General features: G+C 35.5%; 1 protein-coding gene across 1 annotated transcript in view; it reads left to right on the forward strand.

The window, feature by feature from the left end:
- The window catches only part of alcama (activated leukocyte cell adhesion molecule a), a 255,318-nt gene that overhangs the window by 154,157 nt on the left and 87,072 nt on the right, over positions 1-14,089 (forward strand). Inside the window, 1 exon segment of the mRNA XM_030154323.1 lies at positions 438-502. Coding sequence (XP_030010183.1) covers positions 438-502 — 65 coding nt within the window.

Below are 14,089 nucleotides of genomic sequence, written 5' to 3' on the forward strand. Positions count from 1 at the left end.
TCTCACTGAATTTGTCTCTTTTGTTTCCCCTCATGCTTAAGGAAATATGGTTCTGAATCTGAATTTTACTCCCCTAAACTGCCCATGTATCACCTACTAATGGGTTTTGGAAAACCAACCGTGAAATAGGACATGAAGAGAGTAGCTCAATAGGCCTTAGAGAGAGTATTAGGCTGTAGTTAACAGGGGGCACGTTGAAATTATGTCCTACAGCTTGAATATTAACTACACAATAAGTTTGCGGCTAAGCATTTTTAGATGAACAATGCTGTCTACTTGGCCGACACTGTTAGAGAAATACTTCTGTGCGTGTTTGCACATTGCATCGCAGTTCGACCCATAAGTCTGAAAAATATTGACATGAGCAGAAAAGAAAGGATCTGAAAACGTACATTGTTATGATCCCACAGCCCTATTCTGTGTTTGTGTGTTTGCAGAGAAACCGTCGTCAGTTGAGATCATGGATAAGGCTGAAGTTCTGCAGAAAGACAAACCAACAGTGGTAAGAACCGCTCAAGTCTTTATGGACGTAAATATTTAGACACTCTGAGGGCTGCCGTTTGTCTATTTGATTTCCCTATTGAAGGTTCATCCTCCACACATAACAAAAACATGAAAGAAAGCCGAGGAGGTGGGTGTCGCACTGGTTACTGCTGACCACTGTTAGGAGTAAGGCGTTACAAAAGTAATGCATTACAGTAACAGATTACTTTTCACTGTAACACAGTAGTGTACAGTGTCATTAAGCAAGTTTCAGTTATATTTTACTCAGATTCAGATTCAGACTACTTTATTAATCTGCGTAGGGCAATTCAGTTCACAGTTACCCTGCCTTATTGAACATCCAGACAGTTAGGGACAAACAAACAAATGCAAACCGGCTAAAATTTGCTTAGAGGTCTTATTTATTTCTTTGTGCATAAGAAATCAATATAAATGAATCCCCAAAGGAACTTTGTGTTGGTAAATGCAAGTTCTGCAAATTTACAAGATTTCAGTTCTGTTGCAACATGTTGATGGTCATATGAACTGTTTTCAGCTCAAAAATGTCCAATTTCATCACAATTAATGCTATATTTTCACGTCACAAATGGCCAAGTTATATTTTAACTGCATTTACCTGAAAAACAAATATTCTATTTCTTTAGATTCCCCAGTTTTTCTTACAAGATTATATACTACATATCACGTTTTATTTTTACAGTTTGTAATATGGAGTATGGTGCTGATCCATCCTGCTTATGTTACACGAATACATACTTTAAGAATGTCACACGTCACTTTTTAAATCAACAGTTTTCTAATAATAAGCATTTTTATATTATTCTTTAGTATGATGATAAACTATACAATAAATAATTCTGATCCTAGTTTTTGCACAGGGATCATTTGTGTAAACGGTGACATGGCTGCCGAGCATCAGTATGAGGGGATCTGTAACAACCATGTCACATCCGTCCACTGACACATTTTGTGTTTTTGTGTCAGCTGTTATTGTTTTAGATCCACAATACTAACATTTATGAATAAGAGGAGAATTAGCAATAGTAAGTATATAAGTTTATTACTAATAAAGTACTGGTACTGACCAGATTATTGTGGGTAATGTCACGTCCATCCACCAGCAAAAGTTTTCACATACACGTGTTATTCAAAATCCAATATTTCTGAAAATATAGCTTCCACTGTTAAATAATATCAGTAGTCTGGGCACAAATGGATTAGCATTATTTCAACACAGTTCTATGCATTTCTTACAACTTTTTTTTTTTGACAAAAATGGCCACTCATTTGACCCCCTAAGTAAATTTTAGCTGACACATTCATAACAGCATATGACAGACACATACACATTCACCTGTCAGTACTCATAGAACAGCAACCAGGCAATAAGTTCAACAGTGAAATGACTAAGATGCTTAAAAAAAAACAAAAAAAAACCCCACAATAAATAACAAAACTAATCACCTTCAGTCACTTCCCAGCATTTAGCAACCTGACAGCTGAGAGAATAAATGAGTTGGAGTATCTGTTCGTTTTCCTGGGGGGTTCATAGTAGCACCGCCCAGAGGACATGAGAGAAAAGTCATGGAAGGAAATGTGTCCAGGCAGGTCTAGAATTCAACTGGTTTTCTGGACCATGCGTTTCTCCCAGAGAGAGCTCAGGTCCATCAGCTGAACTGCAGTAATCTTCGAGCAGACTTTAACAGTCCGGTTCAAGCTGTTTCTGTCCTTTACTGACAGTCCATGTTCTATTGCACTTGTATTATAACACACTTTAATTGCTCAAATGAAAAGAAAAGAAAAAAACAGAAAGTCCGTGAGACTTTAAGGAATCAAAAATGTGTCTGTACAGTTCTACTTCCTGTTGGTGTTCAGCCAATGGGTGAAGACGGCAGCAGACAGTCCATTGTCCACATGGACGTATGCTCATTACTAACCCTGCTTTACAGAAGCTAGTTAGCATGTTAGCTAGTTAGCATGATCCCTGTGATCAGCAATGACAAGGTAAGCTAACGTTTCTAGGACTAGTTAGAATTCTATATAGGCAGGTGTGATTTATTGGGGGGGGGGGGGGGTCAACCCCAACCCCCCCTCTGGTTTTTACATCCCTACTTCTGCTCAATGAATTTCATCCTCCGGGGGGGGCAAAATGTGAATATGTAAATAACAGCAGGTTGGGACAGTTTTCTTCCACCTATATCCTACATTACTGACACTAATGTTCACCTGAACCGAACTGTCAGCAGTCTCAGAATTCATGAACGTTCCCATGCACTGGGGCACCGTAAAAGGAGAGGGATGGGGGCCTGTGGGGGGTGTAAATGTGACAAATTCATGGGACCCAGCATTTGTGTGTCCAGTGGATACAGGTTAGAACAGGGGTGTCAAACTCATTTTAGTTCAGGGGCCACATTGAGCCCAATTTGATCTCCAGTGGGCCGGACCAGTAAAATAATAACAGTGAAAAAAGGTAAATTATATTACCATCAGGTTTACATCTACAAAGTTACCTTAAAAATCTGAATAACACGAACAACTTGAATTGTCTTAAGAAAAACAAGTGCAGTTTGAACAATATTCTGCCTCAGTTTATCAGTTTATCATTTACACATGTGCATTACGATCGCACACAACATTTAGTAACAGGCAGAATATTGGTAAATTGCATCTACTTTTCTTTAGACATTTCCATTTGTTCATATTTGTTCAGGTTATTCACATTTTTTGTAAAAGTATAGTTTGGTAAAGTAAACATTTTTTATGTAATTTTACTTTTTTACACCAAAAAAACAAAGAGAACATTTGTGGTTGTCATTATTTATAGGTTATAATGATAATATTTTACTGGTCTGACCCACTTGAAATCTAATTGGACTGTATGTGTCTGTATGTGAAACCTGAATTAAAATGATTTTGACACCATTGATTGCTAATATCTTCAGTGTAATTTTTACATTTCATAAATTCATCCTGTGGGCCGGATTTGGCCCCCGGGCTGCATGTTTGACACCTGTGGGTTAGAAGTTGTGGAAATTTCGTGTAAGATCCACTGTATAATAGAGGAGTAGAACACAGGATTTCCTGGGTTAGTTACGTTAGTTAAGGTACCACACCCCCACGTTTATAACTGCCCCACGACAAAAGAAAAAAAAAAAAAAAACATTCCCCCCTCGGTTTTTGGACAAATCGCACCCTGGATATAGGTGGAAGAAAACTGTCACAACCTGCTGTTATTGACATTGCTTGGTTTTGTCGTCGTCCCCCTGAGCATGAAATTCATTGAGCAGAAGTAGGGATGTAACCCCCCCCCAACAAATCACACCGAGTGTATGCATTGGATGTTGTTTGTTCCTTTATTACTACAACAGTACAAAATAAATATATTAGTCAGAGACAGTCTGTATGTAACTGAAGTCATACAGGACTCATATAATGCATTAGAATTCTGAGACAGTAATATTGTATATTAAGGTAAGGAATTACTTTTCAATAAGAGTAACAAGTAATCTGTAATGCATTACAGTTTGGAAGTAACTTGCACAAGACTGCTGCTGAGGTCTGCAGCTGGACCCAAAACCAGACACTGATGTACTGCATAATTTACGCAGGTCAAACAGCCTGAGGCGCTGGAGGCAGTTCCGAAAAGAGTGAGGACAGGAAAAACGGAACAGGTTTCATGTTTTGCAAGATTTTGAGTTTGTTTGGGCGTATTTAATAGGTACTTGCCTTTTAACGCATACTGAATGATTGATGGGTTCCATTAATTCCAGTTTTTCCCTGTAAATAAGCCTCTTCTCAACTACAACGCTCACCTCCTTTACACTCTTGAACCTTCTGCATAGGTTATCTATATTGTACACATACCTGCCCTTATGTTGACTTTAAAGGTGCTGTATGGAATTGACTCAGAGACTGAAAGTGATGTATGGTTCAGTACGGTGTTGCTGTTGTTAGCAAAAACTCCCATAAACAGTGAATTCAAGGACAAACATTCACTAAACAGCACTTTCTTATTCGAAAAAAACACTCATGTTTGCTTAATGTTCTGCATTTTTGTGTAAAACATCGCTCATTCGTGTATTAAAGCATTCATTATTGTGCCTTTTAGACAGCAACCAGTTGGTTTCCTGATAGAGGCTGTTAGAAAATCCACAAAACTCCATGGCACTCTCTTTTTAAACAATTTAGACGCCATTATTGTTATATTAAACTACATCAGCGAGCTCCAACGCGATCAGCATCAAGCCTTCATCAGGGAGTTCCTTGGCCTTAGGAGTTTTCTTGGATTTTTCAGTCTATATGAATGTTTAATCCTCTAAAGAACAACTAAAATAAATATCATTTTAAGTGTGGAAGGCATTTTTTGACATATTTGGAGCATTTTCAAAGTGGTCCCTGCGTCGTCAACAAAACCTACCTTGGTAAAGGTAAAGAGCTCTTCTCTGTGGTTGATTTCTTTTATAACAAGTACATTTCAAGGTTTAGTTTTCACATCATTATGAATCAAACCGAAACTAGTAGCACATAGAACGCAAAATCATTGATTTAATGTGCATGTAAATGTGCATTTAAACTATAAAGACCCAAACATCCACCACTGAACAAATGCATCCACTGATCTAAACTGTTTAAAACCTGTTGATCCACTAATCCTATCAATACATGTAAATAATTGGTGTAAAATACAGTTATTCATCTTTTCACAGTCATCAGATATTTGACGTTTGGAAGTTCAGAGTCTCCGTAGTTACCATGGAAACACTGTCATCTTTTACAACATTGATTCACCAGTAAAACCTGTGGAGTTGGATCAATGACAGTGGATGGACACACTGGGTTTATGTTCAGTTAATGAGAGATTTGACTGAAAAAGTCAGTTTTTCTTCAGTTTTTTTCTATTTCTTATATAATAACCCTCAACTTTCATCTGAGCTTTAATGAACATCTACGTGATCAGTAGAATAAATGTAGGAAAATACGTGATTTACACTGAAAAACGTAAAATACAGAGGATAATATTCTAATAAATGGTGATAAATCACTTAAGAAAGGTTAGATACACTGGAAAAAATCTAAATCTTACCAAGTGTATTTTTCTCATTTCTAGTCCAAATATCTCATCACACTTAAAATAAGACATAATCACCTAAAGAGTAACTTTTCAGTGAGATATAAGAACTGATTTTTAGACAATAGATCTGGAAAATCTTATTTCAAGAAATCTTACCAAGATCATTTTCACTTGTTCCATTGGCAGATTTTTTTTTCGCTTAATTCAAGATTTTTTGCTTAATTCAAGAATTGCTTTTTCTTAATTCAAGATGTTTTTTATTAACTCAAGCAAAAAATAAAAATCTGTCAATGGAACAAGTGAAAATTATCTTGGTAAGATTTCTTCTAAAAATGAGTTCTTATATCTCACTCAAATGTTACTCTCAGTTTGTGGCTTGTTTTGTTCATGTTATTTATTATTTTGTTGATTTATTATACATTTTCGTTCATTTTTATTAATTACTTTGCTTCTTTTTGTTCATTTTGTCACTCATTTTATTATTTTTGTACTTATTTTAATAACTGTTTTGCTTATTTTTTCCATGTCATTTATTATTTTATAGATTTTTTATTCATTTTTGTTGATTTTATCCACTGTCATAGATCCAACTCCATGGGTTTTACTGGTGAATCAATGTTGTAGAAGATGACGTTGTTTCCACGGTTACTACGGAGCCTCTGAACATCCAAATGGGTCATATCTGATGCACTTAGTACGATTTGGATTTTTTCCAGTGTATATATAGAGAAAAATTCAGTTGGGAAGTGGCACAAAAGTCGCACTGGGTCTTTATGGGTTAATTTGATAAAACATGTACGGAGACAAGTTCGGCTTTTTAAGTAGAGGCTGCTTAATGGAGAAGAAGACATGATTTACAGAGTCAGATTCTCCAGTGCTGTGAACTAATAACAGTGACAAAGGGCTTTTGGTTTCATCACACACTCTGCAGACGCCGTACTGATGCCCTCAGGTCTCGGCCAACGCTCGGCTGTGAACGGCTAATTGCATTTGTAACATGTGTCTGTGAGTAGAGTATGTGTTCTGTGCCTTGTGTCTATAAATACAGAGTTAGTGTAATTATTTTCTGGCTTATTAGTTGTTAAAAAAAAAAAAAAAAAAAGCCAGAATCAAAAGCTGTTCATTACGACGGCGTATTAGGGCTACATAAGAAAATAAAAACGCTTGTCACTACAAGAATAAAGTCATAATATTTCGAGAATAAAGTCATAATGAGAATAAAGTCGTAGTTTTAATGGGAGGCGTTCTGGAAAATGCGGTGTGCTGGCTTTTGGTGTGGCATCATAGCCTGGTAAAGCTTCATTTGTGTTTTTTATTCCAGAAATGCTGGCTCACACCCTGCCATTTTTAGACAGACATGAACAGTCAAAAGTTTGGAATCACCTGGTTTTTCTGTATTTTCATGACTATTTCTATTATTGATTGAAATGAACACATATGGTACAAGAAAAGCACTTGGAGAGCTTAGATCGCCGCCAAGGCAGATCAGTGTCTCTCCCCCCCAAATCACCACCAAAATTGAATCATTTGTTCCTTGTGCCAGTATCAACATTTCCTGAAAAATTTCATCAAAATCTAGCCATAACTTTTTGAGTTATCTTGCTAACAAACAAACAAACAAACAAATCCCAATGAAAACATAATAATAAATAAAAAAAAAAAAAAAAAAAAAAATAATAATAATAATAATAATGAGAATAAAGTTGTAATTTTAAAAAACTTAGTATTTAACGAGAATAAAGTCGTAACATAATTGCAGCATTTCCACTACGTAGAACCGGCTCAACTCGGCTTGGCTTGACTCGACTCTGGTACCAGGTCCTATTTCTGGAGACCGTTTCCATTACAGGAATCTACCGATTTAGGAGTACCTGGACGTCATGGCGATTCGGTGCATTACTTCTGTGTTGTCTGCTTAGAGAGTTGCTGATAAACTCACTCGTTGCGTGTTGTCTCTTCAAGCTCATGCTGAATTTTTACATCTGAACCTCCTCGATAAATCATGGTGTAGTTTTGCAGGCTGTCATCATGTGGATAAACCTACCGCTACATTTACTGTAAACTTCCACATCTGTTTTTTGTAAAATGGCGGTCACAGAGATGACTCTCTGACCAATCAGTGGTCTGCAGTGTTTACACGTCACGTTTTAGTATCTGGTCCCCAGTCCTGGAACCTCGGTGGAGGTGATACCAAAAAGCTAGTACCGGGTACCAGATTCCAGGTCCGTTTTCGTAATGGAAACGCAAAAAGTCGAGCCGAGTCGAGTTGAGTCGAGTCGAGCCAAACCCATGTAGTGAAAATGGGGCAAATGAGAATAAAGTTGTAGTTTTAAAAAAATCGTTATATAACAAGAGTAAAATTGTACTTTTATGAGATTAAAGTCGTAATATTTTGAAAATTTGACAGAGTTTCTGGTTTTACAGCGAACGCAAGAAATGAAGCAGCACCTTTCCCTTCTGTTGAACTCCAAAACTCACAGTAGAATCCTCACAGTTTCTTTAGAAACACCAAACCCTCTAGTTCTGGTGGAACCACCGATAGTTCTGCAGACGAACACGTCAGCAGTTCTTCCTCCACAAAAGAGGAAATTTAGTCCAAATCAGTTCGGTTCTTACAACAAAACAAACCCAAACGTGTGTGAACTCACTTCAAAGTCCCTAGACAAATGCTAATGTGTTGATGGTGGGCGGGGCTAATAGGCTCAGTATTTGGCCTTTGTGCGTAAACATCAAATAAAAATAGAACTTCACAAAATGTTCCAAGTTCTACATTATTCCATGAATAGGTACAACTTTATTCTCATTATATTATGACTTTATTCTTGAAATAGTATGACTTTATTGTTGTTATATTGTGACTTTATTCTCGTTATATTATGACTTTATTCTAGAAATATTCCGACTTTATTCTCATTAGATAATGACGTTTTTTAAAACCACGACTTTGTTTACATTATTTTATGACTTTATTCTCAAAATATTGTGACTTTATTCTTGTTAAACGATGAGTTTTTTAAAACTACGACTTTATTCTCATTATGACTTTATTCTCTAAATGTTATGACTTTATTCTCGTAGTGACAAGTGTTTTTATTTTCTTATGTGGCCCTAATACGCTGTCGTAGTTAATGAACTCAAACTGCATCTCAGGAAAATTTCATGTAAATTTGCTGAAACTCCCTCCTACATTATCATTTTTACTTGTCATGTTAGTGGCGATGATGTGTTTCAGGCCCATTTTCTGGCCCAGTTGTTCCACATTAGCGCTTACGGAGCTAATTTCTCATATCGGTGGTTGTGGGTCTCACTGACGTTCAAAACCACAACAAACGTCCGAATGAGACGGCGTGTGCACGAGTCTGTCTCTGAGCTTTGACAACAATGTGTGTGTGTTGAATCCTAACGCTCTTTGATTCATAGTTAAACACCAGCTCCTGCATCTTCATATTCTCCTGTTTATTTTGCAATCCCTGAACGCACCTTCACATTCAGCACAGGGAAAAAAGAGAAAAGTTTGGAAAAGCTGTGGGCAGCATATTCACAGCGGTCATCTTCCTCCACTCTCTAGCAAGCAATGCACTTTTTTTTTTTTTTTTTTTGTTCACCACATGCAGCATATACACATTTATTATGGATCAAGTGAGTACTGCTGCTTCTACTGGTATTCTCACCTAAAAATTCAGGTGCTATTGAGAGGCTTTGAGCATTTTGTAGTGTGTGGAGAGTGAGAGACAAGGAGAAATGTAGGGAATAAGAGATGGAATGAAGACAAAAAAGAAACAGGAGTGGAAGAAGGGGATTTCAGTTTTGATAACTCGTAAGAAGGATGATGGAGGGCATAGTTACTTCGCACTCAAGCAGAATTACAAATTAGTGCAAAGTGTCATGTTGAGTGGTGTTCGAATGCAGAAGGACTGAACCATCGCAGTTGTGGAATAGCGTAGAGGTCGCATTTTCATACTGTAGGAAAAAAAAAAACAGCTATTATATCTTGTTTTCATTCAGATATGAACCCATCCATGCTGCTGAACTCCAGCGCTAACGTCAGACAATGCGTACATGACATAACGCGTGCATGTTTTTCCCTCTTTTGTTGTGAAGTCTGCACATTGTCAAGGACACGATTCTAACCGTGTGAATGTGGACGTGTCGGGAGTAAAAGTAAACCCAGCTAGGCTCCGTTTTATTTGATAATCACACAAACGCGCTGGTATAAACTGATTACATCGAATTGTTATCCTGCTTTTTCGGTCTTTTTCAGTAATTGCAGGTTGAATAATCGGGGGGTTGATTGACTTTGTAGTAATAATAGCAGAAGCTCAGTTCATTTAAAAAGCAACAGCAAAATAAAAGATGTGTCTTACTGTTTGGAGTCAAGAAAAATCCACATTAACATGCAAGATTTCAAAAAAATATTCCAAGGCACACTGTAGAATTTGTGTAAAAATGAAATGCCTTTATTTCTCCATGGCAATCATTTAAAATACAGCCAACGTGTTACGACCTCTGGTCTTCATCAGGGGTTTTTTCACCAGTGAGTTACACACCTTCACTCAATTAGTTTAATGAACTGAAGGAGGGAGGTGTGAGGGGGGGGAAAGAGAGAAGGAAAACAAACAAAAAAACTATATATAAACTAATAATAATAATAATAATAATAATAATAATAATAATAATAATAAATAATAAAATTAAGAATAAAAATAAATGAATAATAAAATAGTAATGACTTAAAAAATAATAATAATGCATTAAAATTAAAAATAAATTCAAATAAGAATAAAATAATACATGATTAATAAAATAATAAACTAATAATAATAATGTTAAAAAATAATAATAACAAGAAAATAATAATAATAATAATAAATTAAAAAATATATATAAATAAAAATAAGAATAAAAAAATAATAGTAAAAATAATTAAATAATAATAATAATGATAAAAGTAACAACAATAATAAAAAAACATCTCACACTTAGGTTTTCCTATTAGTGCCACATTTTCAAATACAGTATACTTTCAAATCTTGTTTAATTCATGTTTTCATGCTAATTACATTTTTTGAAATCTTGCATGGTAATGTGGATTTTTCTTGACTCCAAATAGTAAAACACCAAAAGTTTCCAAAGAGCTCCTGTAGATAATCACCAACAAGACCCAGGAGTACTTCCACTTTGTTGGTTTAGTCCAGTGGTTCCAACCTTTTTTTTTTTTTTTTTTTTTTTTTTTTTACTCCTGACCCCATTTTAACATCACAAATTTCTGGCCACCCCAGACATTCTAAACTGTGACTTATTTTGCAAAAATTAATTTGTTTTTGATCCTGTAATAGTTTGCTATACTATGTTTCAAATACAGGTTAATTTTAGACAACATTTAGTCTATATAATGTATATTATTATGGACAGAGGCAGAAAAGCCAGGTGTAGATTACTGCACAAAGGGAGCATTTTATTTTCCTTGGTCAGGATATGTTCAGTCAGTCCAGCTTGGATTTACAAGGCTGACAGTTAATACTGAACAAACAAGAACTCAAACTATGAATTATGAAAGAGCTGCAGCATCTGAAACCAACCACAATGAACATTTGACAGATAAACAGAACCACAGTGCTTCAGTTTCAGACTCACAGCTTGTCTGTTATGGATTGGGATTGTCTCTGTCAACTCAACATATATTTTTTATAAGTAAGTTTTTATTTATTTTTATCAATTACTAGAAATTCCAGGCGACCCCATGTAGGGTCCAGACCCCAAGGTTGAAAAACACTGCAATACACAGTGATAAAAAAAGACCACAGATTAAAACCTAATAGTAGTCACTTTTCCATTGGACATCTGTGCAAAACATTATCAATATTTACTAAATGTCGAAAAAACAGAAGTGCGTAATGTTGGTTTTTCCATTAAATCACAAATGCGATGATTTGTAAGAAACTGAAACGAAGATAAACAGTACCACAGTGCTTCAGTTTCAGCTTCAAGGTTTCTCTGTTATGGATTGGAATTGTGTCTAAACTCACCATAGATTTTTTTATTAGTAAGTTTTTTGTTTTTTTTTCTGAATTACTAGAAATTTCAGGCGACCCCATCACCTGGAATTCAAATTCAAGGTTGAAAAACACTGGTTTAGACCAAAATCAAAGGTGTCGTATTTTTCTTTTTCTTATTATTTTTGTCGTCTGCTGGCGTTGGGCTGCGTTCACTGTGTGCATTTCTGTTTGTGAGGTTGTTGTTTGTGTTGTTTCTTTCTGCTCCTCGGTTTGACACCAGACATATTCTACATCAGAGTGCCTCGGCCAAACTAATTGACTGAAAGTGACAGAAAGACAGCAAGAGCATGTATGAAAAAAATAAGATAAAAAATGTGTTGTTTCTCCGCTGTTTGATTCAGAGGCACTGAAGCAGCATCTGCATTCTCTCACAGACTTTGGTGGTGGGCTGTAGGCTTATTAAGGAGGAAGGTGGCATCTGTAGTGTGAACAGCTACATCATTTTATATCGGTAATTAATTACAAGGTTGTGAAACGTCTCCTTAAAGCACGGTGGACAAGGTGTCAGCGTGACTCAGTCCTTGACAGCAGAGCTATTTTAGTTTTTTTTTTCCATTAGTTTTTTTCTTGTGTAGTCTTTCAGTTTGGATGTTAACTTCAGAGTTTTCCAGGTCCATAAGAAGGGGAACTGACAAATTTAAGTTTTATTATTTACCCCCCCCCCCCAAAAGGAGAAGCAAGGGGGATTGTTTTTGGTTTGGTTTGTTTGTTTGTTGAACACTTTAGCAGCAAATCTATTAGTTGAATTCATACCAAATTGGGTTTATAGGTTATCAGTGACCCAGAATAGATCTGATTACATTTTGGGAGAAATAGGTCGAAGTTAAATTTTTTTATGAATTTAAAAAAAAAAAAAAAAAATTCATTTTACTTATAATGAGCGAAATTTCAAATGTCTGTAGCAGCAAAACTGTTGGTTAAATTCATACCAGATTTGGTTTATACATTTTCAGTGACCCACAATACAGGTCATTACATTTTGGGAAAAGTAGGTCAAAGTTCAAATTTTTGATGAATTTTTAAAATCCTTTTTTTCCCCATTTACTTACAATGGGCGGGATTTTACATGTCTGTAGCAGCAAATCTATTGGTTAAATTAATACCAAATTAGGTTTATAGATTACCAGTGATCCAGAATAGATCTGACTACATTTTGGGAAAAGTAGGTCAAAGTTCAAATTTATTATGAATTTTTAAATAAAAAAAATTTCTTCTCCCATTTACCTATAATGGATAAAATTTCAAATGTCTATAAAAACATCACTTTTGTTTCAATTTACTTCAATCTTGGTACATATATAGAGGGGATTATTATGCTGATGACACCAAAATAAGCAACAATACTTGCAAGGGGCGGGGTTTGTTGTGCCTGGAACCACTTGTTTAAACAAGATTTTGTTTTTTTTTCAAAAGGATTTCATTTGAAATGACATTTTTTATGGATGCTTTTTTACTTGGACTGAATTCCCTATCCTTTATAATTGCAGAATATCACAATGTTAGGTGAATGGTGGGAAAAAAATGTGAGAAAAATACATATGCATTAGCTTTATTTCAGAGTGATGTATAGCAATTGCATGTCATTACATTTTAGGAACAGTACTGTAGGTCAAAGTTAAAATTCTCTATGAATTTTTTAAATCTTTTTTTTTTTCCCCATTTACTTACAATGGGGGAAATTTCAAATGTCTGTAGCAGCAAAACTATTGGTTGAATTCATACCAAATTGGGTTTATAGATTTACCAGTGACCCGGAATAGATGTGATTACATTTTGGGAAAAGTAGGTCAAAATTACAATTTTCTATGAATTTTTAAAATCTTTCTTTTTCCATTTACTTATAATGGGCGAAATTTCAAATGTCTTTAAAAACATAAATTTTGTTTCAATTTACTTCAGACTTGGCACATGTATAGAGGCAGTTGATATGCTGACATCAGCACATGCATAGACATGATGACATCAGCTTGATTGATGCTAAAATAAGCTACAATATGTGTGAGGGGCGGGGCTTGCTGTGCCTGGAACTACTTGTTTATTTTGTTGTTATGTTACTTTTACATTTTCAGGTTTTATGAGGAAGCACTGTTTTTTTATAGAAGCTAGTAACTGTCAGATGAAAGACTCCATGACATTTACTAAAGGTCTCATATTGTGCAAAGCCATTTGCCTTAAATGTATGCATATTTTACACAGATGAGTGTGTTTTTAGCTATTTTTTAAAAGTCAACGTATTAAAAGTAGTACATCAACCACTGTGCCAAACTGATCTTCCCTTCAATTTAAGTGTGTGTTGCATTCATAGTAGTTTATATTTAGTGTCTCATGTTTTTGTGCTAATTTCATCCTAAGTCTTATTGTCATTGGACTGATACGACTCTGGTCATTTAAAATGAACTCCCAGCATCTGTGATTTTCGCTGCACATTCACCCAGGATGAGTGAAGTCAGTTTCTTAT

Source organism: Sphaeramia orbicularis, chromosome 14 (genome assembly GCF_902148855.1).
Source record: "Sphaeramia orbicularis chromosome 14, fSphaOr1.1, whole genome shotgun sequence".
NCBI classification, from domain to species: Eukaryota; Metazoa; Chordata; class Actinopteri; order Kurtiformes; family Apogonidae; genus Sphaeramia; species Sphaeramia orbicularis.